General features: G+C 39.1%; 2 protein-coding genes across 3 annotated transcripts in view; both read left to right on the top strand.

Annotated features, from left to right (window-relative positions):
- The window catches only part of eva1c (eva-1 homolog C), a 63554-nt gene extending 58048 nt beyond the window's left edge, over positions 1–5506 (top strand). For both annotated transcript variants that reach the window (XM_004912151.4, XM_031896572.1), the window contains 2 exons: positions 3289–3378; positions 3753–5506. In XM_004912151.4, the coding sequence (XP_004912208.1) occupies positions 3289–3378; positions 3753–4153 (491 nt within the window). In that variant the 3' untranslated portion in view covers positions 4154–5506. The remainder of the gene's footprint in view (positions 1–3288; positions 3379–3752) is intronic.
- An 8770-nt stretch (positions 5507–14276) lies between these two features.
- LOC100487361 (myoferlin) overlaps positions 14277–25886 on the top strand; it is a 33290-nt gene continuing 21680 nt past the window's right edge. Inside the window, exons 1-10 of the mRNA XM_031896183.1 lie at positions 14277–14282; positions 17684–17777; positions 19294–19436; positions 20929–21057; positions 21192–21254; positions 22119–22169; positions 22937–22967; positions 23110–23225; positions 23520–23643; positions 23983–24086. Coding sequence (XP_031752043.1) covers positions 14277–14282; positions 17684–17777; positions 19294–19436; positions 20929–21057; positions 21192–21254; positions 22119–22169; positions 22937–22967; positions 23110–23225; positions 23520–23643; positions 23983–24086 — 861 coding nt within the window. The remainder of the gene's footprint in view (positions 14283–17683; positions 17778–19293; positions 19437–20928; positions 21058–21191; positions 21255–22118; positions 22170–22936; positions 22968–23109; positions 23226–23519; positions 23644–23982; positions 24087–25886) is intronic.

The raw sequence follows: 25886 nt of genomic DNA, 5'->3' as shown, positions 1-25886 counted from the left end.
TTATTACAGAGAAAAGGGAATCATTTAACCATTAAATAAACCCAATAGGACTGTTCTGCCCCCAATAAGGGGTAATTATAACTTAGTTGGGATCAAGTACAGGTACTGTTTTATTATTACAGAGAAAAGGGAATTATTTAACCATTAAATAAACCCAATAGGACTGTTCTGCCCCCAATAACGGGTAATTATAACTTAGTTGGGATCAAGTACAATTACTGTTTTATTATTACAGAGAAAAGGGAATCATTTAACCATTAAATAAACCCAATAGGGCTGTTCTGCCCCCAATAAGGGGTAATTATATCTTAGTTGGGATCAAGTACAGGTACTGTTTTATTATTACAGAGAAAAGGGAATCATTTAACCATTAAATAAACCCAATAGGACTGTTCTGCCCCCAATAAGGGGTAATTATATCTTAGTTGGGATCAAGTACAGGTTCTGTTTTATTATTACAGAGAAAAAGAAAATCATTTTTAAAAAACTGAATTATTTGCTTATAATAAAGTCTATGGCAGGTGGCGTTTCCGTAATTTGGAACTTTCTGGATAATGGGTTTCCGGATAAGGGATCCCATACCTGTAATAGTAGTCCTAGCAATAAAGTAGTGGAATTAGAAAAAAAAGCTAGCAGTGTTTATACTTAACTCTCTAACAAATCTATTGAAATGAGACAGGTTATCTCATAAATATTTACATATTAACATCATCTAATTATACCAAGTACTGAGTTATACCAAGTCCCCACTACTAACTATGGCACAGGGCACCAAATAACCATAACAAATGTTGGCACACACAGCACCAGTCCCAGCAGGGGTAGGCAGAAGAGGAATGTGCCTAGTTGACACTGGGAACCTAGGTACTTGCCCCTTCTGCTTCTGACTCTAGCCCTGATCTTAGCTGGGGGTCGCAAAGGGGACTGGGGAAGCAGGGGCAAAAGACAGGCAGTATGGGGCAGCATGGGTTAGGGGTTTGAGAGTTGCAGAGCGGTGAGTGTGGGGGCTTGGAATGAGAGCTGCCAATGGAGCGGGTTGAGGTATGGGAGGGGTGAGTGGCGCTTTATACTTGGCTTGAGCCAATGTCTTTGACCAACTCTGAGGCCCAGACTGGCAATCAGTATATTCTGACAAATCCAGGAGGGGCTACTATAACCCCCCCCCCCCCACAGGCCTGTACTATTTATTGGTCCTATTACTTAGGCCACAGAGTACTGTAAATACCAGGGCCTGTTTAAAATAATAGTCAGGACTTGCCTAGTAGCGCTGTCCATAGGGATATAGTCTATTAAGTGGCAGTAGAGGACCTGATAAATGTACAAAAAGCACACTGTATTTATATAACAGAATTAAAGGGCAGTAAGATGCATCACTCCCTTTTACTGTAAAGCATGGTCTCATTAATTATAGAATAGGTCAGTTCTATTTGCTGGATGATAAAGTTGATTGCCATTTTATTACCATTTTAGTTGGTTGTAAACAAATGGATTTTATATGTCTGTCATTTTGGATGTGATGTACATTTCATAGAGGCATTACTGTACTGTGTTACTGTATACACAATATAAACAAATATCAGCCAATTACCATAGGGGAGCTCAATAAAAAAATGTAAAATTAATAAATTTGTTATAAGGCAAGCCATGCATCCAACCACTGAAAGCCAATGCGTTTGTGTTGTGTTCTATTTATGGTCAAGAAATGTGTTCCGTGCCGCTGCCTAGAACCCTCCATCCCATGTGCATGGTCAGCGAATGGCCTAGCTAGAATTAACATTAGGCACCATTAGGATGCTAATGCCATAGAATTAACCTTACTCACACTGTGCTTTATTCAGAATGGCTTGTATCCACTTTCTTTCAGCTGCTTAGTAGTGTTTAGTATTAATCTCATAGTAATCAGAAACATGGGTTTCATTCAAGTGCCTTTAAGAGTGAAATGTTTCTGGGGGAAGTCTGATACAGCATGGCATACGTTGGGTTTAAAAGTCAATATACCCAGCACTCATACACGGCTTTGTCTGCTGCGCCCACTCTCCCTGTAGCTGTTGCCCTGTAAGGGAGGCCTATGGACATGGGGCAGGACCCCCTAAGGACAGGTCTGTATGTTTCTCCGAGTGGGACACCATAATAGCAGTGAACAGTGGGGCCCTAAATGGCAGCAGAGACTACTGCCCCGCATCGGATAGGTCACCCCTCAGCTGTTCTGGATATAAGGGGCAAGCTTTTCAGCCATGCTATAGGTGCTGCATACACAGACTAAACAGAACTGAATTGAATAACAGACTGTTCTGTACTGTATGTAAAAGGCAAATATTCCCAGATTACAGTTTGTGTTTATTTTCCATTTGCTTTGGTGTGAGCAGACAGAAACATGGGAGAATACAGGTAGTTGCACTCACAGAACTTCATATTGGGAGGTAAACATATGAGTGGGCGTGGCTACTGCTCAGTACATCCACTTCCTGTTCCAGTCTGCGTAGAATACCCAATATACACAAGAAAATATGGCATCTCCTAATTATGATTTATAAATGAAAACATTCCAAGTAAAATATGCTTTTTTTTCCTTGGATTTAATGTAAGTGGAAGCTAAACCTTATTATAAAGAGAGTATTTTCTGCCAAAGCCACCTTCCTAGCAAGTGAACTAAGGGGCTGCCAATTTAATAGGCAGTGAGACAAAAGGCTAAGGCTAATGCCACACAGGACTGATTCTTAGTCTGTGGATAAACACAGGCTGAGAATTAGCCCCTACGCGGGCAACAGTCTTTCCCTGGGCCGACACCCGGAGCCATTGCGTCAGGCTAGGTGCGGGCACACAGAGTGGATTTCCACGCTGAAACACAAAATAATGCATTTAATGCCAAAATCCCCTCTGTGTTACTGCACTCAGCCCAATGCAGTGGCTCCAGGTACCTACATGGAAAAGGCTGATGCCAGCATAGGGGCTGATTCTCGCTCCGTGTGGCATTAGCCAAAAGCCTGGTAATAGCAGTCTAAAACTGATAATATCTCAACAACTACTACAGAAGGCTTCAATTGTGTATAAATTGCAGAAGTGCTTAGAGGAGAAGTATGTTCATCATTTTCTATTTGGGGTTATATCCCATATAACATAGATATCATATTTCTGCTGCATGATCAACATGCTTTTGTCCTTTCAGCTTTATCTCATGCCATGATACCACTGCTTAATGATGATCTGGAGATAACATTTTCTGATTTGGCATTATATTGTGAACATAGACTAAGTCACAAATTTATTTCCCCTTCTACATTCCAACAGATAACAAACTTGTCCCCCGTGAGTCTCAGCTTCCCAGCAAAGATGGACTCTTTCTCAGCAATCTCCTTGCTGCGTTTTCTTATATCAGAGGTAGGTACCAAATTGCAAGTGCTCCGTAAGAGGTGTCAGTAGGTCCCATAGTGTAAAGGCGGCCATACACGTTAAGATCCGATCGAATTATAACGACCGCAATGGGCGCAGTCTATTCGGGGACCGCATCAATGAGCCAATGTGGTCCCCGATCCGACTAAATCTTTTAACCTGCCAGATCGATATCTGGCCAATTTTAGGCCAGATATCGGTCGGGCATGCCCGCTGTTCCTGCCCCTACACGGGCCGATAAGCTGCCAATATCGGTCCCTTGTATGGCCACCTTAAGTGGCCATAGCATTTTCCTATCAGATGGCTAAACAGTTCTATTTGGCCATTATTGTGACTGGCTAATCATATATATTATCTTTCAGATCACCCTGAAACAACAGCCCTTTTTTTCACTTTGGGCGTTTGCGCTGGGCTGATTATCACCGTGTTCGCACTTGTGATCCAAATATCACGAAGGACTGATGGCGTGAGCGCACAGAAAGTAAACGGACATGCTATACATGTGAAAGACTGCGAAGGAACCGTGGTGTCCAGCAGTGAAGAGGAGGAGGAGGATGAGGAGGAGGAGGACAATGAGTCTGCAAAATCCCACTTCTCTGAAGAGTTTAGGCAGCTGTGCAAAGCTTCCCGGCCGGTGTATAATGCAGTCGATGCAGCAGACCTTGCGGAGAGGATAGAACGTAGGGAACAGATCATCCAAGAAATCTGGTTGAACAGTGGTTTGGATCTGCCGCCAAATCGACTCACTAACCCTTACTTCTGAGGGTATTGTTCTGGTTAGGCATTGATCTCAACCCTTTGGCTTTCCATCTGCTGAACTACAACTCTCATAATAACCCAACAGCTAAAGGGGTTAAGAGGTTCAGACCCCCCCATGCTGAGAGGTTGCTTTACACTATCTAGGCACCTTCTGTGAAGGGATCTCTATTTTACACTGTATTCAGATGAAAATGCAGAATGAATTTCTAAAGATTAGTACTGCGGCATACAGCTGTCTATTTTTATACAGATTTTTATATTTATCATTGGGGAGCACCAGATTAAGATCTGCTTTTTTGTTATAGTCATTTAGCCCAGCACATGTTTATATAAAAATATTAATGGCAATATTGCACTTTAAAAAGTAAAAAAAAAAATAGGAAAACCTCTCCTTGAAAGTGTGAAAGTGAAAAGAAACATTTTTACTGGTTTATATAGGAATGTGATTCGTTATGTCCAGCTTTTATTATCCATTCTGTGCCCAAAATCTAACCTTGGGCCAGGAGGGCTCATTTCCGACTGCAAGGGCAGTGCGCAAAGTGCATTTTTGGGAACAAATAGGCGTGGTTTTTTTTTTTAGCTTCAATCCAATCATCATTGCAGCCTGAGAGCAGCCTTGCATTTGCAGCAGATGCCATAGAGCAAACAAAAATTTGCCTATAGGCAAAGCACACAGAGAGAAACCTGGAATAACCACCATCTTTAAGGTGGTGCGAGCTCCAGGGTTCCCTTGTATAAGGTGCGCATATAATCAGAGGATGCAGGGCAGACTAATTGGTGCTGAACACAACTATAATAATATATAGTATTATAATATACAGTATATAATACTATAATAGTGCATAATACGCATCTTTGACGCAAGCACCTTTATAAAATGGTGTCCGTGTGTGCAACATCTGCATCCAATCTTGAGTGACTGCAACTGCATCTTCTATCATAAATGAGCCCTTAACTACGCCAAAAATAAGTTGTTAGAAGTAGTTGTGGATGGGCAAAGTGGAAGGATTCATTAATTCATGTCTTGTTTGTGACAAAACTAAGGAAATATCCCATTACATGGCCACAAAGGGCCTTTTTCCATTGGGGTATGTGCGTGGTATTAATAGTATTTTATTATATTGCAGTGGCAGACAAGGCAATATGGCAGCGCAATTTATATACATAAATACTAATATGAAGATAAATAAGACTTTTTACCCCAGTAACTTTTGCATGTAAGAGTAAAGAATTTTCCCAAAGTGCAACACATAAAATCCTTACTGTACTGTTCAACTGTGGACGAATGAGTAGATACAGGGAGTTGCTGAGCTGCCAGAAATTGTGGAAATGAAGAAATAATGTGCTAAGACTCAAATATTGTTTCTTTGTTTGCTTTTTAAAGCACAAGTCTCTTTAAATTCACTCTAAGTATGGTGTAAATTGTAGCTTTCTAAGAAAAACTTCCTTTTTTTATTTATATTTTTTTTTTCTAGCTCTTAGCTTGGCCATCAAACTGTTATGTGGTTGCTAGAGAAGCCAGAAAGGAAAATGAAAAGCAGTGGGCTGCAAAAGAAACATACGAACATAAAAAAAACCAAAACAAATGATGCATTTTCAGTTGCAGGCTGGGAAAAAGCAAAATAACAAGGCCAATAGTAGGCCTAGGAGAGTAATTCTCTTTGCAATTGTAAAGCTTTTGTGGATTTCAGAATTCATTAAATAACAAAAACAACACTTAAACCAAGACTTTTGTCACTCTGCACTCCGCTTCCAATCTGATTGCCTTGGGCACAGCATCTGCTGTATGAGCTGCCTTGGCATTGGGCAGATGCATGTGGTCGTTCCATTAGATGCCCCCTAGGTTACATATCATTTAGACACACAAGCCAACGGGCACAAGACATAGCAGAGCCCTGTACTTGTCACTTTGCCTATGGCAGGTATTTAGTATAGGGATGTGTTGTGCCCACATGTACTGTGCTTTGCGCCGGATTCAGAACAAAGTTTCCCAACCCAGACAGAAGTACTTTGTTATTGATTACAAAAGTACGATTTTGAGCCCCATAGTGCTATAGCTATTGCACCAGACAGGCGTACTCCTTGTGTATTGAAAACTGTTGATGCACTTGCCTAAAGCAGCGATAGAACTAATAAGTTATAGGGCCCCCTCTGGCTTTTTTAGAAAAACATGTTGATAACATATAAGACCGCTTGGCCAAAAGTTCTGAGCACTTAAATTCCTTTGTTTCCACTACTTATATTAGGGATATATTAGGGATGCACCAAATCCACTATTTTTTGATTTGGCAAATTCCAAATCCTTTATAAAAGATTCGGCCGAATCCCAAACTGAATCTTAATTTGTATATGTAAATTAGGATACGGAAGGGTCTGTGTTTATGTGACAAAAAATCACATGGTTTTACGGATTCGCATTTGGTTTGACCAGGACCATGGATTCAGCTGAATCCAGATCCTGCTGAAAAAGGCCAAATCTTGGCCGAATCCTGGATTTGGTGCATCCCTACTTATAGTTAAACCAAAATATACGTAAGGCACATCATCCATGTCCCCTATTTAGACAAGAAAGTATTATAATTAATATTTTATAACTGAGTGTCTATTAAGGTGATGCTTGTCAGATCAGGGCAAGAAATGAGCAAGTGAATCAATGGCATAATATAGTTTATGGTAGGTTAAATTCTGTACACCTTAGTGTGTGTATAGAACAAAAGTAGCATGGGACGGGAGAGAGCTGCAACTATGAACAGAATTTGGAGAACAGGAGATCAACACTGATATAAAACAGATGAATGTATTGCATTATTCTGTAGAACCTGGAGGAAACAAGCGCTAGATTAGCAATCATTTTCTAAAGCTTTAACATCCCTGTTGCTAGCAAGAATAGGAGTATAGGAGGCAAGCGGAGTAGGATGAGAAAGCACAAGGAAAGGTGTATATGATGGCCAAGCAAAGAGATACTCCAGAGTGGGGGTCAAGTCAAGTTAAAACTTCTTATCATCCACAGTTTAAGGACAAGGAACACACTTTTCCCCACTGTTCCTACTCAGTACATGAAAGCCTGCTCCAGACATTGCCCTTCTGCTTCTGGACATGGGCTTCACAGTCATATATTTCTCTGAATGCCATGGTGGCCTGTGAGTGGCGTATGCACATTTGTCCAGTTCCCAGGACTGCCAGAATTCTCCCTATGGAACAGTCTAATTTTTTAATAGTAAAGTGCCTTTAGCTTGTCCCCTCTTCTTGCCTATATCTTGGGCCTATCTGCTTTCTTACAGTCATGGGATATGAGCTCCATCTAACGAGAAAATGAGAAAGTGCTCAGAGATTTCTTTTTGTCTCATCATAACCCTGCGCTTGCCCCCTGTGTTCATTACAACCCTATGCATGGGCACATTGTACCTGTTGCTATGTTTAATAAATCCTATTTATAAGTACAATGCGTCTCTGCTTTATTACACCCCATTCCTGTATGTGGGTGCATTCTAAATCTACTTTGTTATCCTGGGCACAGACATGAAAAGCAATTGTAATGTGGCCCAAAGTGGCTCTTAATAATAAAACTAATAATCATCATCATCATCATAAAAATAAATCAATAATTTATCAATAATATCATAGATCAATTTCTACAGCGGATTTGGGGTTCGCCCCTTGGCTTCCTAAAATTCACTGTTCTTCCTTACTACAGGTTTGGGATCTATTATGCTCAGGATTTTCTGGATGAGGGATATTTCCGTAGTTTGAATCTCCATAATTTAAGTCTACTAAGAAATAATATAAACATTAAATAAGCCCAAAAGGATTGTTTTGCCATAAGTACAGATTAATTATATCTTTGGATCAAGTAAAAGGAACTGTTGTTATTAATGTAATTATTTCATTATAATGGAGTCTATGGGAGATGAACTTCCTGTAGTTTGGAGATTCCTGGATAACCAGTTTCTGGATATGGGATCCCAAACCTGTATATACAGAATCCAGAATATATGCACTTGGACCTGAGCAACCCTATTCTGTTCACCTTTTCGCTAGGTATTATGTCATTTATTTACTTCGAATTCCCATACCCTGTCACATGTGAGAAGGAAAAAGGATTATATGCATCGCAGAGCTTACACATATATACATATATATTTTACACTTACAGAGCTAATATTTGGCAAGATGTCTCCCCAGTGAGCAACAAAAGGGCAGAGAGTTTAGAGCAGGGCACCTGAGCAGCCCAACTTGCATAGAATAAATGGATCAAATGAACTCATTTGCACAATATTCACAGTAGTAGATATGCCAGTACACCTCATAGGCTCAGGTTTTCTCATTACCCTTAGGGTTATGCACAAACACAGCAAGGATTACCCCCTAGCCCTGTAACCATTAGCAACCAAACGGCAGTAATAACAAAGAAAGCAAATATTTGATTGGTTGCTAAGGTGTCATAGGGTTGGGCAATGTTATAAAAGTGTAAACTAGCAAAGTTGCTGTTTTATTGGTGGAGCAGAAGACCAGAAAAAAACTTTTGTAAAGCTGAAATCTGAGGTGCCAAGAATGTATTGTCCCCAGGCCGCAACTCCATAACGATCCAACCTTTTGCCATCCTCGTGTTACCTCGGCACATGTTGCACTATGGTCATGGAGAGACGTACGGGGGGTTTATAGCTCCTAAATGAGGTTGGCTTGTAGAATAATAACCTATGTGAAGTAGTGTTTGACCCTTCACTACCTTGCTGGGAGGAGGAAGGAGGAAGAGAAGAAGATTGGGACATGGAGGTCTATGGAAATACCCCAGGCCTAGGCAGTTTCACCCTGACCTGTGTGAACTAGAAGGTCTTTGCAAGCAGAACACTTCTGCTGTCAATTTCTTTTTCTCTAGAACAGGGGTAGGGAACCTATGGCTCGGGAGCCAGATGTGGCTCTTTTAATGGCTGCATCTGGCTCTCGCTGCCAAATCTTTAATAAAAAAAATACCGGGGGCGTGGCCTGCGCTCGGCGGATAGAAGCCTTAGAACACGTCTTCTATCTGCCGAGCACAGGCCACACCCTCCTCTGCATCGCATCCGGCATCATTGGGACCCACCCTACCTTGCCCCGCAGCATCCGCGGCCAAACATATTGTATGGCTCTCATGGAATTACATTTTAAAATATGTGGTGTTTATGGCTCTCTCAGCCAAAAAGGTTCCCAACCCCTGCTCTAGAACAAAAACTGTACTTTAAAGGGGAACTCTGGCTTCTGAACCCTAAACAACACAGAAACCCCTAATATACCTATCCCTGTAATCTGTTCCTTCAAACAGTAGGAATAAATACCATTTTATATGCTGAAATCCAGCTGCAAAACAGTTCTTCTCTTTCTGCATCATTTGAAATCCTGGCAGGGGAGGAGGGACTAAAACACTGATGTTACAAATTGTAACAACTTCTCTGCAGCTTACAGGCAGCATGCAGGAACTACATAACCCACAATGCATTGCACTGGGATGTTCCTTTCCTTATCGACATCACTTGTGCAGCAGGGAATTGTGGGATTGGGAGGAGGCAGGCTGAGGGCAGGCGACTACTGATTATTTGAGTCTCCAGATCAGCAGGGGGCGGGGATTAGGGAACTATAACCATATTATTACATTAAACATCATGAAAAGGCTGCATATTTTTAATTGATATATATTGCAAAGTTGCTTGAAATTATGTTTACTTTTCAAAGAGCTTAAGTTGTGTTTGGGTGGAGTTGCCCTTTAAATAACGTAAATCAGTTCCAGATAACATTCTGGTATCATTTCTTCCCCTTTGCATGACTCCTGGTCCTTCAAATACATTTAAACACATGTATTATTCTATTCCCTGTTAAAAGAAAATAAAGCATCCGCCCATTCCCCTCTATGGCAGGAAACACAATAATAACCCAGTACCGGGGCTGTATGGTGCCAAGTCTTTTGACCCGATGACACCGGAATCCATAAGAGAATGAAAGCCTTTGAGTCTGCCGTCATTATTTATATATTATTCATCTATTCTAACACATCAGTGAGTTACACCCAGTACCCTCTTGGCGCAGATTTATACATCAAAGGTTTATATGTCAAAGCAAAGTTTCAAAGGGAAGTTAATCCCATCATCGTTTTCTATTTCACACTGTTTCAAGGGGAAGTTAATCCCATCATCGTTTTCTATTTCACACTGTTTCAAGGGGAAGTTAATCCCATCATCGTTTTCTATTTTACACTGTTTCAAGGGGAAGTTAATCCCATCATCATTTTCTATTTCACACTGTTTCAAGGGGAAGTTAATCCCATCATCGTTTTCTATTTTACACTGTTTCAAGGGGAAGTTAATCCCATCATCGTTTTCTATTTCACACTGTTTCAAGGGGAAGTTAATCCCATCATTGTTTTCTATTTCACACTGTTTCAAGGGGAAGTTAATCCCATCATTGTTTTCTATTTCACACTGTTTCAAGGGGAAATTAATCCCATCATCGTTTCTATTTCACACTGTTTCAAGGGGAAGTTAATCCCATCATCGTTTTCTATTTCACACTGTTTCAAGGGGAAGTTAATCCCATCATCGTTTCTATTTCACACTGTTTCAAGGGGAAGTTAATCCCATCATCGTTTTCTATTTCACACTGTTTCAAGGGGAAGTTAATCCCATCATCGTTTCTATTTCACACTGTTTCAAGGGGAAGTTAATCCCATCATCGTTTTCTATTTCACACTGTTTCAAGGGGAAGTTAATCCCATCATCGTTTCTATTTCACACTGTTTCAAGGGGAAGTTAATCCCATCATCGTTTTCTATTTCACACTGTTTCAAGGGGAAGTTAATCCCATCATCGTTTCTATTTCACACTGTTTCAAGGGGAAGTTAATCCCATCATCGTTTTCTATTTCACACTGTTTCAAGGGGAAGTTAATCCCATCATCGTTTTCTATTTCACACTGTTTCAAGGGGAAGTTAATCCCATCATCGTTTTCTATTTCACACTGTTTCAAGGGGAAGTTAATCCCATCATCGTTTCTATTTCACACTGTTTCAAGGAGAAGTTAATCCCATCATTGTTTTCTATTTCACACTGTTTTAAGGGGAAGTTAATCCCATCATTGTTTTCTATTTCACACTGTTTTAAGGGGAAGTTAAACTCTTATAATCCATATTTCTTTAAAGATAATACCCCATGATGTTATCAACCGACAGAAATGTAGTCTAGATTGTAGGCATTGATATGGTTTAGGTAAGTCCTTGAGGTACTGGTATTTCCATAGACTAACACTGAACCCTTGGAACATGTATATATAACTTTATTTATAAAGCGCCACAAAGGTACACAGCGCTGTACAATCTTACAATAGATTAAAGTAGATTCCGTACCTTTGCCAGACAATTATTAGTTCATTATTGGGGTATAGGGATAATTAAATAAATTGTTTTTGTTAAGTAGTTGTGTAGTGACCCATAGGGACAGGTTTAATTAAACCATCATTTCTAATTTGTTTCTATTTTCAAATTTGACTGAACTCATTTTCTTCAATGTCTAAGGCTGATGCCACACGTGGCGTTTTTACGCGGCGTATTTTCAGCGGCTGAAAAACGCACTATATCATCATCCATAGAAATAACTTGAAAAGACTCGAAGAAAACGCGTTACTACAGATTTTTCAAGCGTTGGCCGAAATACGCCAGTATTTGCACAGCAAGCTATTCCTATGTATACACAAAGGCAGCTGCCAGACCTAGCGGAAATACGCAGCATTTTTTACTATTTCGCACTATTAGCACCATGGGAAATGGGATTTGCTATGTCACCAGTACTAGGCTGAAAAACGCCATAGTCAGGGGCTGTGTGGCTTGTGCGGCGTTTTGAGGCTGAGAAAAAAGACCACGTGTGGCATCAGCCTAATATTTACTAAAAAAAGTTGCAAGGAAAACTCACTGCAAGAAAAGTTGTAAAAAAAAAATCAACTTCTTCAAATTGTCTCGACATCAAATTGCTGCACCAAAATAGTCATGATTTTCAGACAAAAACCAGCGAAATTTCTAACGTTTTGAGACAAAGGAAAGAACTTCAAGGGAAGAGACCTCTGCCACCGACTTCTACATGAAGTTGGCGAATTTAATCTGATACAAAATACCAGTTTATAAAGTTACGTGTTTATATAACCTTGCACTTTCCGTTATGCTAAAATAAACTGACACATTTTGAGTCAGGAGTAAAACCTGTATCTATGCACTATATATATTATAGCAACGAGGGGAGATAGTAACTGATTTGTGGCTTAATAACAGTTTGTCTAAACCAACCAATATCATTAAAATATCATTTAGAGTCCAGAGGTAATTCCCATAACTGTACCACTAGTCTGTAGTAAAGAAATACAGGTATGGGACCTGTTATCCAGAATCCTGTGGGTTTCCACATAAGGGATCTTTCCTTAATTTGGATCTCCATACCTTAAATCTAATAAAATATAATTTAAACATTAATTGAATTAGGATTTTTCTGCCCCCAATAAGGGGTAATTATATCTTAGTTGGGATCAAGTACAGGTACTGTTTTATTATTACAGAGAAAAGGGAATCATTTAACCATGAAATAAACCCAATAGGGCTGTTCTGCCCCAATAAGGGGTAATTATATCTTAGTTGGGATCAAGTACAGGTACTGTTTTATTATTACAGAGAAAAGGGAATCATTTAACCATGAAATAAACCCAATAGGGCTGTTCTGCCCCCAATAAGGGGTAATTATATCTTAGTTGGGATCAAGTACAGGTACTGTTTTATTATTACAGAGAAAAGGGAATCATTTAACCATGAAATAAACCCAATAGGGCTGTTCTGCCCCCAATAAGGGGTAATTATATCTTAGTTGGGATCAAGTACAGGTACTGTTTTATTATTACAGAGAAAAGGGAATCATTTAACCATTAAATAAACCCAATAGGGCTGTTCTGCCCCCAATAAGGGGTAATTATATCTTAGTTGGGATCAAGTACAGGTACTGTTTTATTATTACAGAGAAAAGGGAATCATTTAACCATTAAATAAACCCAATAGGGCTGTTCTGCCCCCAATAAGGGGTAATTATATCTTAGTTGGGATCAAGTACAGGTACTGTTTTATTATTACAGAGAAAAGGGAATCATTTTAAAAAATTACAATTATCTGCTTATAATGAAGTCTATGGGAGACACCCTTCCTGTAATTTGGAACTTTCTGGATAAAGGGTTTCTATATAACAGATCCCATACCTGTAAAATGCTCCCAAATGGAAGCCATTTCTTAAACCCAATTTAATTCCATATTATTATATTTTTTTATTTTATTTGGATTTAATTAGTTTATTTTCATTATACACATTCTGTACATTTCCCATAAAACCGCCGAGGCCGAGCCATTTGATCAGACAGCTGTACAGAGAAAGGAACCCCAGGCCTAAAATGTAGATAAATGTATGAATTTAGCCAAGTAATAATCTAAAAACTTATTTTTGCTTTTGATTTGGGGCTTTAAAATGTTTTATTTGGTGGCATTTCAGGGATGCGGCACTGAGTGATACTTTATACTTTTATATGAATCAATTAATTTAGATTAATTGACACTAAATCCCTAATCTGTTTAACTGGATTCTAACTCGCACCTAACACATGCTGCTGCACCACCTTGGTTGCCAAGGTAGCAACCGTGACATCACAATCTTGATAAGCCACAAACCATATCTGTTGACCCGATTCTCAGTGGCAATTGGTTGCCATGGTAGCCATGGTGACATCACAATGCTGCTAAAACACAATCACAACTAAAGTCAACTCAGAGATCATTTCATCTGAGACTTTTGACACAGACAGTTACCTGTTAGCTTCTCTGTGCCAAAGGCTTATTATATATATATATTTTATATATATTTTTTTACATCTATCTAAAGGTAAGCTCATCGGCAGAGTTACAATGCGGAATTAATAAACTACTGTTCTGTGTAGCGCAAATGCAGTTATATGCGATTTTATATATATAATCGTATATAATAATTATTGATTATTCCTATTCTCTATTAAACAATATTAATCCCTATTATTCACTTATTTTTATTGCAGATTTAATCTTTATCTGATCTTCATCACTTGAAGCGATGGAGGTAGGCACTAATGAGTTTTGGGTTAATGCTGTGGGTTTGACAAAACAACATACTGTGATTCGGCTTCTTCCCCCACATATTTTCCTTATTCTTAGCGCCCCCCATTTTCTAAGCACTTTTCCTCCTACAGTTTTAGAGGTACAACACCCAAACTCCCCACACATCTTCGCCCTATAGCGGAGCAGGTTGCTTGTGCTTTTCTAAAGGATCCTGCCCCCTGTCTTTTTGTGGCACCGCTCCGAACCCCCCAGTTTTTCCAATAACTTTTGAAATTTTCAAACTGGGGTCACTCTTACAGCTTTGAAGGTACACCCCCTAAACTTAAATCTTGGGGTCACCACAAATTAAACAGCAACATTTGTCGGACAAAACAAAGTGGGAGGAGCCAACAACAGCCAATTTAATTCTACCCATTGACTTTAATTGGGAAATTGAAACTGCGGCCAATGTTAGAGCTTTAAGGCTTCACTCCCCAAACTTGAATCACACAGTCATGGGGTCAACACAAATGCAAAGGCGATATTTGCTGGACGCCCAAAAGTGGGAGGAGCCAACAGCAGGCAATTAAATTCCACCCATTGACTTTAATGGGGAAATGGAAACTGCGGCCAATCTTAAGCTGGCCATACACGCACCGATAATATTGTATGAAACCTCATTTCGTACGATATTCGATGCGTGTATGGAAGTTGGCGAGTCGACCGATATCGCAGGAAGCTGCTGATATCGATCGACTCGCCGATTGGGCCAGTTAAAAGATTTTGATTGGGCGCTATAGAAGGCGCCTGACCAAAATCTGCCTTCAGGGCTGAATCGGCAGAAGGAGGTAGAAATCCTATTGTTTCTACCTCCTTATCTGCCTGTTTCAGCCCTGAACGGTTTGTGGCTGATTGATGATTTTTGATGATATTTGTTGGATGCCCCAAAGTGGGCGGAGCTACAAACAGCCAATCACATTTTACCCATTAAGTTTGGGGGTCTGCCAATAATAAAAGTGGACAGAGCCACCAACAGCCAATCAAATTCATGCATTGAATTTCATTGTTTTACATTGAAAATACTCCCATTCTCACAGTATTTATGTCAGGGTTCCCAAACTTCGCACAGTCAGTCACTGGGTGACTACAGATTCAAGGTTAGAAAAAGTGGGCGGATCCACCAATAACCAATCACATTTCTTTAATTGATTTCAGTGGGGAAATTTTAACACATCACATTTAATGTCAGGGTCCCCAGACTTTTGTCTGACAGTTTGTACCGGTTAGAAATAGTGGGTGGAGCCAAAAATGGCCAATCAGATTTCACCTATAGACTTTCATTGGTTTACATTTAAACTGCAACAATTCTTTAAATATTAATATCAGGGCCCCCAAACTTTACAGACTTAGTCACCAGGTAACTGCGGTAAATGGTTAAAAATAGTGGGTGGATCCAACCACGGCCAATCAGATTTCACCTATAGATTTTCATTGGTTTACATTTAAACTTTAGAAATTCTTTAAATATTAATATCAGGGCCCCCAAACTTTACAGACTTAGTCACTGGGTAACTGCGGTTACCGGTTAGAAATAGTGGGAGGAGCCAACCACGGCCAATCAGATTTCACCCATAGACTTTCATTGGTTTACATTTAAACTGCAACAATTCTTTAAATATTAATATCAGGGCCCCCAAACTTTACAGACTTAGTCACCAGGTAACTGCGGTAAATGGTTAAAAATAGTGGGTGGATCCAACCACGGCCAATCAGATTTCACCTATAGATTTTCATTGGTTTACATTTAAACTTTAGAAATTCTTTAAATATTAATATCAGGGCCCCCAAACTTTACAGACTTAGTCACTGGGTAACTGCGGTTAACGGTTAGAAATAGTGGGTGGATCCAACAATGGCCAATCAGATTTCACCTATAGACTTTCATTGGTTTACATTCAAACTGCAGCAATTCTTTAAATATTAATACCAGACCCTCCAAACTTTTTTACCAGCAAACATTTTAAACCACAGCTGATCATCAGATATCCGATGGGGGAATCCCTATTTGTTAGAACTATTCTAAAGGTCCCCATACACTATAAGATCCGCTCGCTTGGCGATGTCGCCAAGCGAGCGGATCTTCACCCGATATCCCCACCTACGGGTGGGCGATATCGGGTAGCAAGTAGCTTAAAAAAAAAATAATCTGATCGTTTGGCCCCAGGGCCAAACTACATGGCCCAAATTACATTTGCGGCCATGTGGCAGTCGGTTCGGGGACCGCATCAACGAGCCGATGCGGTCCCCGATCTGACTGGATTTTCTAACCTGGCCGATCGAGATCTGGGCAATTTCAGGCCAGATATGGATCGGCCAGACCGCTCGGTTCTGTCCATACATGGGCCGTTTAGATGCCGAATTGGTCCAAGGGACCCATATCGGCAGCTATAATTGGCCTGTGTATGGGGACCTTAACACACAAAAAAAGTACTCAGATATTTATCTAAGCCAGTGATGTCCAACTAGTGGCCTTCTGCAGGGTTGGACTGGGCCGCTGTTACACCGGGAAAAAACCCTAATGGGCCCCCGGGAGGCCAGACCCGACCCTTGCCGGTGCTCCCCCGGCCGACTGTTCCTCCCCTGACATGTTACATTTACGCGCACTCAGGGAAGGACATCGGGTGGGGTCCCCTGCAGGATGGGGGAGGGTTAGGGGGTGCGGGGGATTTGGCTGGTGGGGGCACCTACAGGGCCCCTGGGGCGGCAGCCCTGGTGGGCCCTGCACCCCCCAGTCCGACCGTGGCCTTCTGTGACTGCTTGCCTTGTGTAAGCTTTAAAAGTTATATTCCTGCATTGAGTACCAAACATTTGTATTTTTGGTGCACTACCACCATTAATGTGTATGGTCTTAATCATTTTTACAATCACATGGGTGTGGTTTAAAAACAGGGCGTGATCAACACTGGCTTCCAAGTGTGTTGTGGATCGTGCGTTAATGCGTATTAACTGCTGAGCACTAACACACTAACAGCTGACTGAACCCTGTATTGCAAGCAACCAATTATTTGATTCTAGTATTTATTGTTAAATCCTAAGTAGTGAGTAGTAACTATTGCCCCTTATCAGTGTCACTGGCTGGAAGATGTAACTATTAAAGCTGGATGACAATATTTGGCCATGCTTGTTGGAAACCGTGGTAGTGATTAGTGCTGCTGAGCGCTAACACCTGTCTGAACCCTACATTGCACTGAAAAGTCATTGATAAATCCTAAAGTTCTACTGAGAAGTCACTGTTACCGGCCCCTTATCAATGTCACTAGCTGAAACATGTAGTAACAAAAGCTGGGTGGAAACGTGCTGTACGTCCCTGCTGTAAATATGATAGTTATGTGTAACATCTATTTTTCTGCCTTTTTTCCACAGGTCTCTAAAACTCGAAAAACTTTCAGAGGTTTATTCAAACCTTTTCGAATGATTGGAAAATTATTCCAAAGGAAACCAAAAGAACCTAAAGAAGGTAAATAAGAAAATGCACACTCCACCCAGTGGTATTCCCCGACGCCCCTCTCTCCTGCTTTGCGCTTACAGCGTCGGAGCGGGTACAGGGGTGGCTGCATCGCTAATAAAGAGAGCACTAAAAAAATTTGGCTCCTAAAGTTACCAGAGATGGCTTTTTGCTGCCCCTGGTAACTGGCCACTCACTGCCACCTGAGGCAAGGTATAGGGAGGTATAGGGGGCCCTAATTAATGAACAATACAAAATATATATTGGTAAAACAGGACAACCTGTTGGCATTATGGAGGCCCTAAAACGACTTTGCTATGGGGCCCAGTACCATCTAGTAACCCCACTGTTATAGCTTATTTGTAGCAACCCACAAAGCAAAAATGCTTCACAAAAGGAATAAAAAAACAACACTTGCAACTAGGGATGCACCAAATCCCAGATTCGGTTCAGGATTCTGCAGAATCCGTCAGGAGGGGTTCGGCCGAACCCAAAAAAGTGGGTGCATCCCTACTTGCAACCTTACAAACTTCCATAAGCTCACGTGCCAAGTCAAGGCCCCTCATTATATGTGAGTCCTACACTGCCTATTCTAAGGGGCACATTTACTAATCCATGAACAGTCCGAAGGTGTCCGAATGCGTTTTTTTGTAATGACCGGTATTTTTACGATTTTTTTCGTTGCCGTCGCGATTGTTTCGTATTTTGTGCGACTTTTTTCGTCGCTGTTACGACTTTATCATATATTTTCCGCAAATTTTTCGTCGCCGCCGCGAAATATTCGGATTGGTTTTTCCGCCGTTTACTATAGCGCAATGCGAAAAAATCGCGATGGCGACTAAATAATTGTGCAAAATACAATAAAGTCGCGACGGCGCCGAAAAAGTTGCGACAAATACGAAACAATCGCGACGGCGACGAAAAAAAATCGCAAAATTTTCGTTTCCAATCCGTTTTTTTCCCATTCTGATTGGGGAATTAGTAAATGTGCCCCTAAGTCTGTAGTGCAGTTAAAAACAAGCCCTCTAGCAAACAGTGTGACTGAGTAGTAAGACCATGTTGCACTCACCCCTAACTCAGGATCTCTAGATAGAAGGAGGGAGCTTATAAAGCCCAGTTTATTAACATATACCTGTAAATAGTTCCCTGTTCTAAAGGCTGAATGGCAGCTAGAAGCAATATTTGGCTACAATTTGTACACACCAAGAAATTGCCAGCACTTGGTCTAACCCACAATTGGGCATTGACCAGATACTCTGGAGTTAACTAGCTGCTAGAAACAGTGCATACTGTACTTATTCACTATATAGAGTTGATAACTAAGCACCATGCATTATACTTTTAATATGGATTATCACTTAATCCAATGATTTTTTTTCATATGAATCATTGTAATCATCCCTATTGGCTCATTTTATTCAGTGGGATATACCTTTAATGAAATTTCATACTTAGATTTGTATAAAAGCAGTGTATTTGTTTACGTTAATAGTAACTTGTAAATAACATGACTTTTTTTCCCCTTCAGACACTGAGGTTATGGCTGAGGAAGGAAGAGCTGTACTGAGTGGAACTGCTAGTGTCCCTAAGCAGCAAACTCTGCAGCCCTACAACCAGCCCACCTACATTCCCTCCCGCGTGGAGAGCACTGAACAGTCTCTAAACTTTAAGGTACTAAAAGTTGTTTTTTGGTTTTTTTTTTTTAAATAATACACCTAAATACATCCTTGTTTGTAAATGATAAACCCGGGAATTTCTGTATCATTATTGTTCAGCATCCCTTTAGTTTTCTGTATATATTACAATTTAGCTGCTTATGTATTACTGCGGCTCAGCAGGGTTATTTTAGATTAAATGTAGTTATTGCAAATGATCAAATTACCTCTGCTCAGATTCCTTGGGCTTACAAAATCCATTGCTTATTACTGACAATAGTTAGGGGCTTATATTCAATTACAGGTGTGGGATCCCTTATCCAGAAAGTTCAGAATTATGGAAAAGCCATCTCCCATAGACTCCATTATACGTCAATAATTCGAATTTTTAAAATTTTTTAAAAAAGATTTACTTTTTCTCTGTAATAATAAAACAGTACCTGTACTTGATCCCAACTAAGATATAATTACCCCTTATTGGGGCAGAACAGTCCTATTGGGTTTATTTAATGGTTAAATGATTCCCTTTTCTCTGTAATAATAAAACAGTACCTGTACTTGATCCCAACTAAGATATAATTACCCCTTATTGGGGCAGAACAGCCCTATTGGGTTTATTTAATGGTTAAATGATTCCCTTTTCTCTGTAATAATAAAACAGTACCTGTACTTGATCCCAACTAAGATATAATTACCCCTTATTGGGGGCAGAACAGCCATATTGGGTTTATTTAATGGTTAAATGATTCCCTTTTCTCTGTAATAATAAAACAGTACCTGTACTTGATCCCAACTAAGATATAATTACCCCTTATTGGGGCAGAACAGTCCTATTGGGTTTATTTCATGGTTAAATGATTCCCTTTTCTCTGTAATAATAAAACAGTACCTGTACTTGATCCCAACTAAGATATAATTACCCCTTATTGGGGGCAGAACAGCCCTATTGGGTTTATTTCATGGTTAAATGATTCCCTTTTCTCTGTAATAATAAAACAGTACCTGTACTTGATCCCAACTAAGATATAATTACCCCTTATTGGGGGCAGAACAGCCCTATTGGGTTTATTTCATGGTTAAATGATTCCCTTTTCTCTGTAATAATAAAACAGTACCTGTACTTGATCCCAACTAAGATATAATTACCCCTTATTGGGGGCAGAACAGCCCTATTGGGTTTATTTAATGGTTAAATGATTCCCTTTTCTCTGTAATAATAAAACAGAACCTGTACTTGATCCCAACTAAGATATAATTACCCCTTATTGGGGGCAGAACAGCCCTATTGGGTTTATTCAATATTTAAATGATTTTTAGCAGACTTAAGTTATGGAGATCCAAATTACGGGAGGTCTCTTGCCCAGAAAACCCCAGGTCCCAAGCATTCTGGATAACAGGTCCCATACCTGTACATGTACATATAGCATTGAGTTGGACTATGATATGGTTAAAATAACTAATTAATAAACAGTAAATCTTATGCTAAATAAAATATATTGCTGCCACAGGTTCTGGTTCGGACAATAGAAGGTCGGCAGCTGACTGGCAATAATATAAAGCCGGTTGTCAAAGTGAAAATTGGACACCAGACTCAACACACGAGAATTAGATCTGGCAATAACCCTTATTTTAATCAGGTACGTTTTGTAACACTGTGTTACTCTTAACAAAGTATTCCATTTCACTTATTTAATATTAAAATAAAATGTTGATTGAATAGACAATGAATTTATTTATTAACATGTATTTTCATCTTTCTTTAACCCATTAGATGCTGACCTTCGACATGCACAGGTCACTTGCGGATCTGCGTATGGAGTCCATAACCATTCAGGTAAGAAAGAACTAATAGAACATTTTTCTTCTAAAAGCCAGTGATTCTTAGCTGATAAACATGTCCCCATTAAGCTGGCCATACACGTGGTGATCTGACGATGTTTCGTGGGACCATCGGTCGTACGAAACATCGTCAGATCCGCCACACACAGTCAGGGCTGAAACAGCAGATAAGGAGGTAGAAACAATAGGATTTCTACCTCCTTCTGCCGATTCAGCGCTGAAAGCAGATTTTGGTCAGGCGCCTTCTATGGCGCCCGATCAAAATTTTCTAACCTGGCCGATCGGCGAGTCATCTGATATCAGCAGCTTCCTGCGATATCGGTCAACTCGCCGACATGCCATACACGCACCGAATATCGTACGAAACGAGGTTTCGTACGATAGTATCGGTGCGTGTATGGCCAGCTTTAGTTGTAGGATCTTGACCCCCCCCCCACGCATTCCTCAGCCAATGAATATCACATTTCTAGGAGAAGGATGCTAAAGTCCTTTTAGGAGTTTACACATATTTTGAGAATAACTGTGTTTATGTTCATATCAGGGCTGGAACTAGGGGTAGGCAGAAGAGACACGTGCCTATAGCACAACACTTGTTACTTGTTACCCCTAAGGTCTGGCCCTTCTTTATCTCTCCGGAGAAAACTTTTGCCCCCTACCAGAAACAGACAGAGGCAGGACAAGACAGCTTTTTTAAACTCTCCCGAACTCTCACAAACTCTCGCGAGAGTTCGGTTAAGCTGTCATGTCCTGCCTCCTGTGGGGCACAGCGAATCAATTGCCTTGCCTGGGGCACCATAGTGATTAGGCCCGCCCCTGGTTCATATTATTAGAAATTAATCAATTACTTTTTTCTTTTCAGGCACTTAGGTCTCGTGCGCTTCGTGCAGACAGCCTGATTGGTGAATTTAAGGTAAGATACAAAACAATTTTATATGATACTTAATAGAGTGTTCATGGATTGTTTTTTTAAATTACTTTCTTTTAGGAGTTCCCAGATCTCCCAAAGAGCACACATTCATTTGTCTTAATGCAGTAAATGTCGAATACAGCACAATGAATATATTCGACTGTATACACTTTTTTAAAATAAAAAAAATTACAATTATATTATATACTACTCAAAGAGGCACATTTACTAATCCTCGAATCCGAATCCCGAATGGGAAAAAATCAGAGTGGAAACGAAAATGTTGCGACTTTCTCGTCGATGATGCGTTTTTTTCACATTTTGCGCGACTTTTTAGTCGCCGTCATGACTTTATCGTAATTTGCGCAATTTTTTTCCGTCGCCGTCGCGTTTTGTACGTATTGAGCAATTGTAAACGCCGGAAAAACCAATCTGAATTTTTCGCGACGGCAACGAAAAATCTGCGGAAAATATATGATAAAGTCGTAACGGCGACAGAAAATTCGTGCAAGATATGAAAAAATCGCGGCGGCGACGAAAAAGTCGCAAAAATACAGATCATTACGAAAAAACCGCATTCGGACGCTCGTGGATTAGTAAATGTGCCCCATAGACATTTTGCTAATTCAGTTACTCAGAACTTGCAGATACAAATGAAATGCATAAACCTAAATAAACAAGTGGAAATATAGGTATAGTTTAACCATCTTTTCAGCAATTTTAATGGTTTTAAAGAATCTTGCTAATTATTTTTTATTTCTCATTTTTAGCTTGATGCTGGATTCATCTATGATGGACCAGGTAAGAGTTTTCTTTTATTCTTACATTTTTCGGGGCGGAAAAGACATCACCATTGAGAAAATCTGTGCATTTAAAATTGAATTACATCTGGAGATTTCAGAACTATTTTATAAACCAAAATGTTCTTTTTCTGATCTTGAAGGTCATGCGATTATAAGAAAATGGATTGCCCTGTATGATCCTAAGGACTCGAGCTTGTCTCCAAGGGGCTACCTGAAGGTTAGCCTCTTTATTCTTGGAAAAGGAGATCAGCAACCGGTAAGTTGAATTCCAGCACAATGAAAACGTTAATGTGAATGTCTATTGACAGAAATCCTGCAGCATTTCATGCTCATTGGCCTCTTTGCCTTCCCCTTGGCCAAAAGGATAAAATAATCCAAATATTTACAACTTAGTATTTACCTTTAGGCCCTTGAGTACAATTGTAGTGCCTGAATGTTGGCAAATAATGTATATGGAGTAAATATCAGACAGCTGAGGCACATAGCTTTGTATGATAACAAGAATTTTTAAAAAGCATGCATGGAATAATAATATCTATTATATCTACAGATTGAAACCCCAGGGCAACATGAAGATGAGGACATAGAAAAGAATCTCCTGTTAACAAGCGGAGTAGCTCGGCAGACTATATCATCTGTGATAAAAATCTACCGAGCTAATGATATTCCCCAAAGTAAGTCTTTTCCTTCATAATAATCTTAAAGGTTAACTTTAATGTAATTGTGAATTATTTTCTTGCCAAAGAAATTTATGAAATGACATATTTATTAATCACCAAGTCAGATTTATTTTCCACCATGTTTAAAAGTAATTAAAAGAGTTTGTGCTACTATAATAGCCAAATACTGTGGCTTTCCCTTTGTTATTGAAATATAGAACTGTAGGCGTTGTAGTTCAATAACAGCAGAGAGTCACAGCAAGAAATGAAATGTTTTATACAACTACATTCTTAGTGAAAATGACTGGATAATTGTGTTGCTAAAGTGATAACAATTTACATTTCCTTTTTTAGTGGATGACACATTTTTCAGAAGTGTAAAGGGACTTTTCAGATCAAATGTGGACAAGAAGAATTTAGCTGATCCCTTCACAGAAGTGGCATTTGCTGGGGATAAGGTAACAAAGTCTTTTATAGATAGATAAATAGATAGATAGATAGATGATAGATAAATAGATAGACAGACAGATAGATAGATAGATAGATAGATAGATAGATAGATAAATAGATGATAGATAGATAGATAGATAGATAGACAGACAGATAGATAGATAGATGATAGATAGATAGATAGATGATAGATTGATAGATGGATAGATAGATAGATAGATAGATTATAGATAGATGATAGATAGATAGATAGATAGATAGATGATAGATAGATAGATGATAGATAGGTAGATAGATAGATGATAGATAGATAGATAGATAGATAGATAGATGATAGATAGATAGATAGATAGATAGGTAGATAGATAGATAGATAGATAGATAGCTATAGAGAGAGTGATAGATAGGTAGATAGATAGATAGATAGATGATAGATAGATAGATGATAGATAGATAGATGATAGATAGGTAGATAGATGATAGATAGGTAGATAGATAGATGATAGATAGATAGATAGATGGATGATAGATAGATAGATAGGTAGATAGATAGATAGATAGATAGCTATAGAGAGAGTGATAGATAGGTAGATAGATAGATAGATAGATAGATAGATAGATAGATAGATGATAGATAGATAGATGATAGATAGATAGATGATAGATAGGTAGATAGATGATAGATAGGTAGATAGATAGATGATAGATAGATAGATAGATGGATGATAGATAGATAGATAGATAGATAGATAGATAGATAGGTAGATAGATAGATAGATAGATAGATAGCTATAGAGAGAGTGATAGATAGGTAGATAGATAGATAGATAGATAGATGATAGATAGATAGATGATAGATAGATAGATGATAGATAGGTAGATAGATGATAGATAGGTAGATAGATAGATGATAGATAGATAGATAGATGGATGATAGATAGATAGATAGATAGATAGATAGATAGATAGATAGATAGATAGATGGATAGATGATAGATAGATAGATAATAGATAGGTAGATAGATAGATGATAGATAGATAGATAGATAGATAGATAGATGATAGATAGATAGATAGATAGATAGATAGATAGATAGATAGATAGATAGCTATAGAGAGAGTGATAGATAGGTAGATAGGTAGATAGATAGATAGATGATAGATAGGTAGATAGATAGATGATAGAGAGTGAGAGAGAGAGAGAGAGAGAGAGAGAGAGAGAGATGATAGATAGATAGATAGATAGATAGATAGATAGATAGGTAGATAGATAGATAGATAGCTATAGAGAGAGTGATAGATAGGTAGATAGATAGGTAGATAGATAGATAGATGATAGATAGGTAGATAGATAGATGATAGAGAGTGAGAGAGAGAGAGAGAGAGAGAGAGAGAGAGATGATAGATAGATAGATAGATAGATAGATAGATAGATAGATAGATAGATAGATAGATAGATATATAGATAGATAAAGTAGATAGATAGCCAGATATATGAAAGACAGATAGATAGATAGATAGATAGATAGATAGATAGATAGATAGATAGAGTAGATAAATAGCCAGATATATGAAAGACAGATAGATAGATAGCTATAGAGAGAGTGATAGATGATAGATAGACAGATAGATGATAGATAGATAGATAGATAGATAGATAGATAGATAGATAGGTAGGTAGATAGATAGATAGATAGATAGATAGATAGATAGATGATAGATAGACAGATAGATGATAGATAGATAGATAGATAGATAGATAGATAGATAGATGATAGGTAGATAGATAGATAGATAGATATTATTAG

The sequence above is a fragment of the Xenopus tropicalis genome, chromosome 2 (assembly GCF_000004195.4).
Source record: "Xenopus tropicalis strain Nigerian chromosome 2, UCB_Xtro_10.0, whole genome shotgun sequence".
NCBI lineage: Eukaryota > Metazoa > Chordata > Amphibia > Anura > Pipidae > Xenopus > Xenopus tropicalis.
This window is presented reverse-complemented; position numbering and strand designations above follow the sequence as displayed.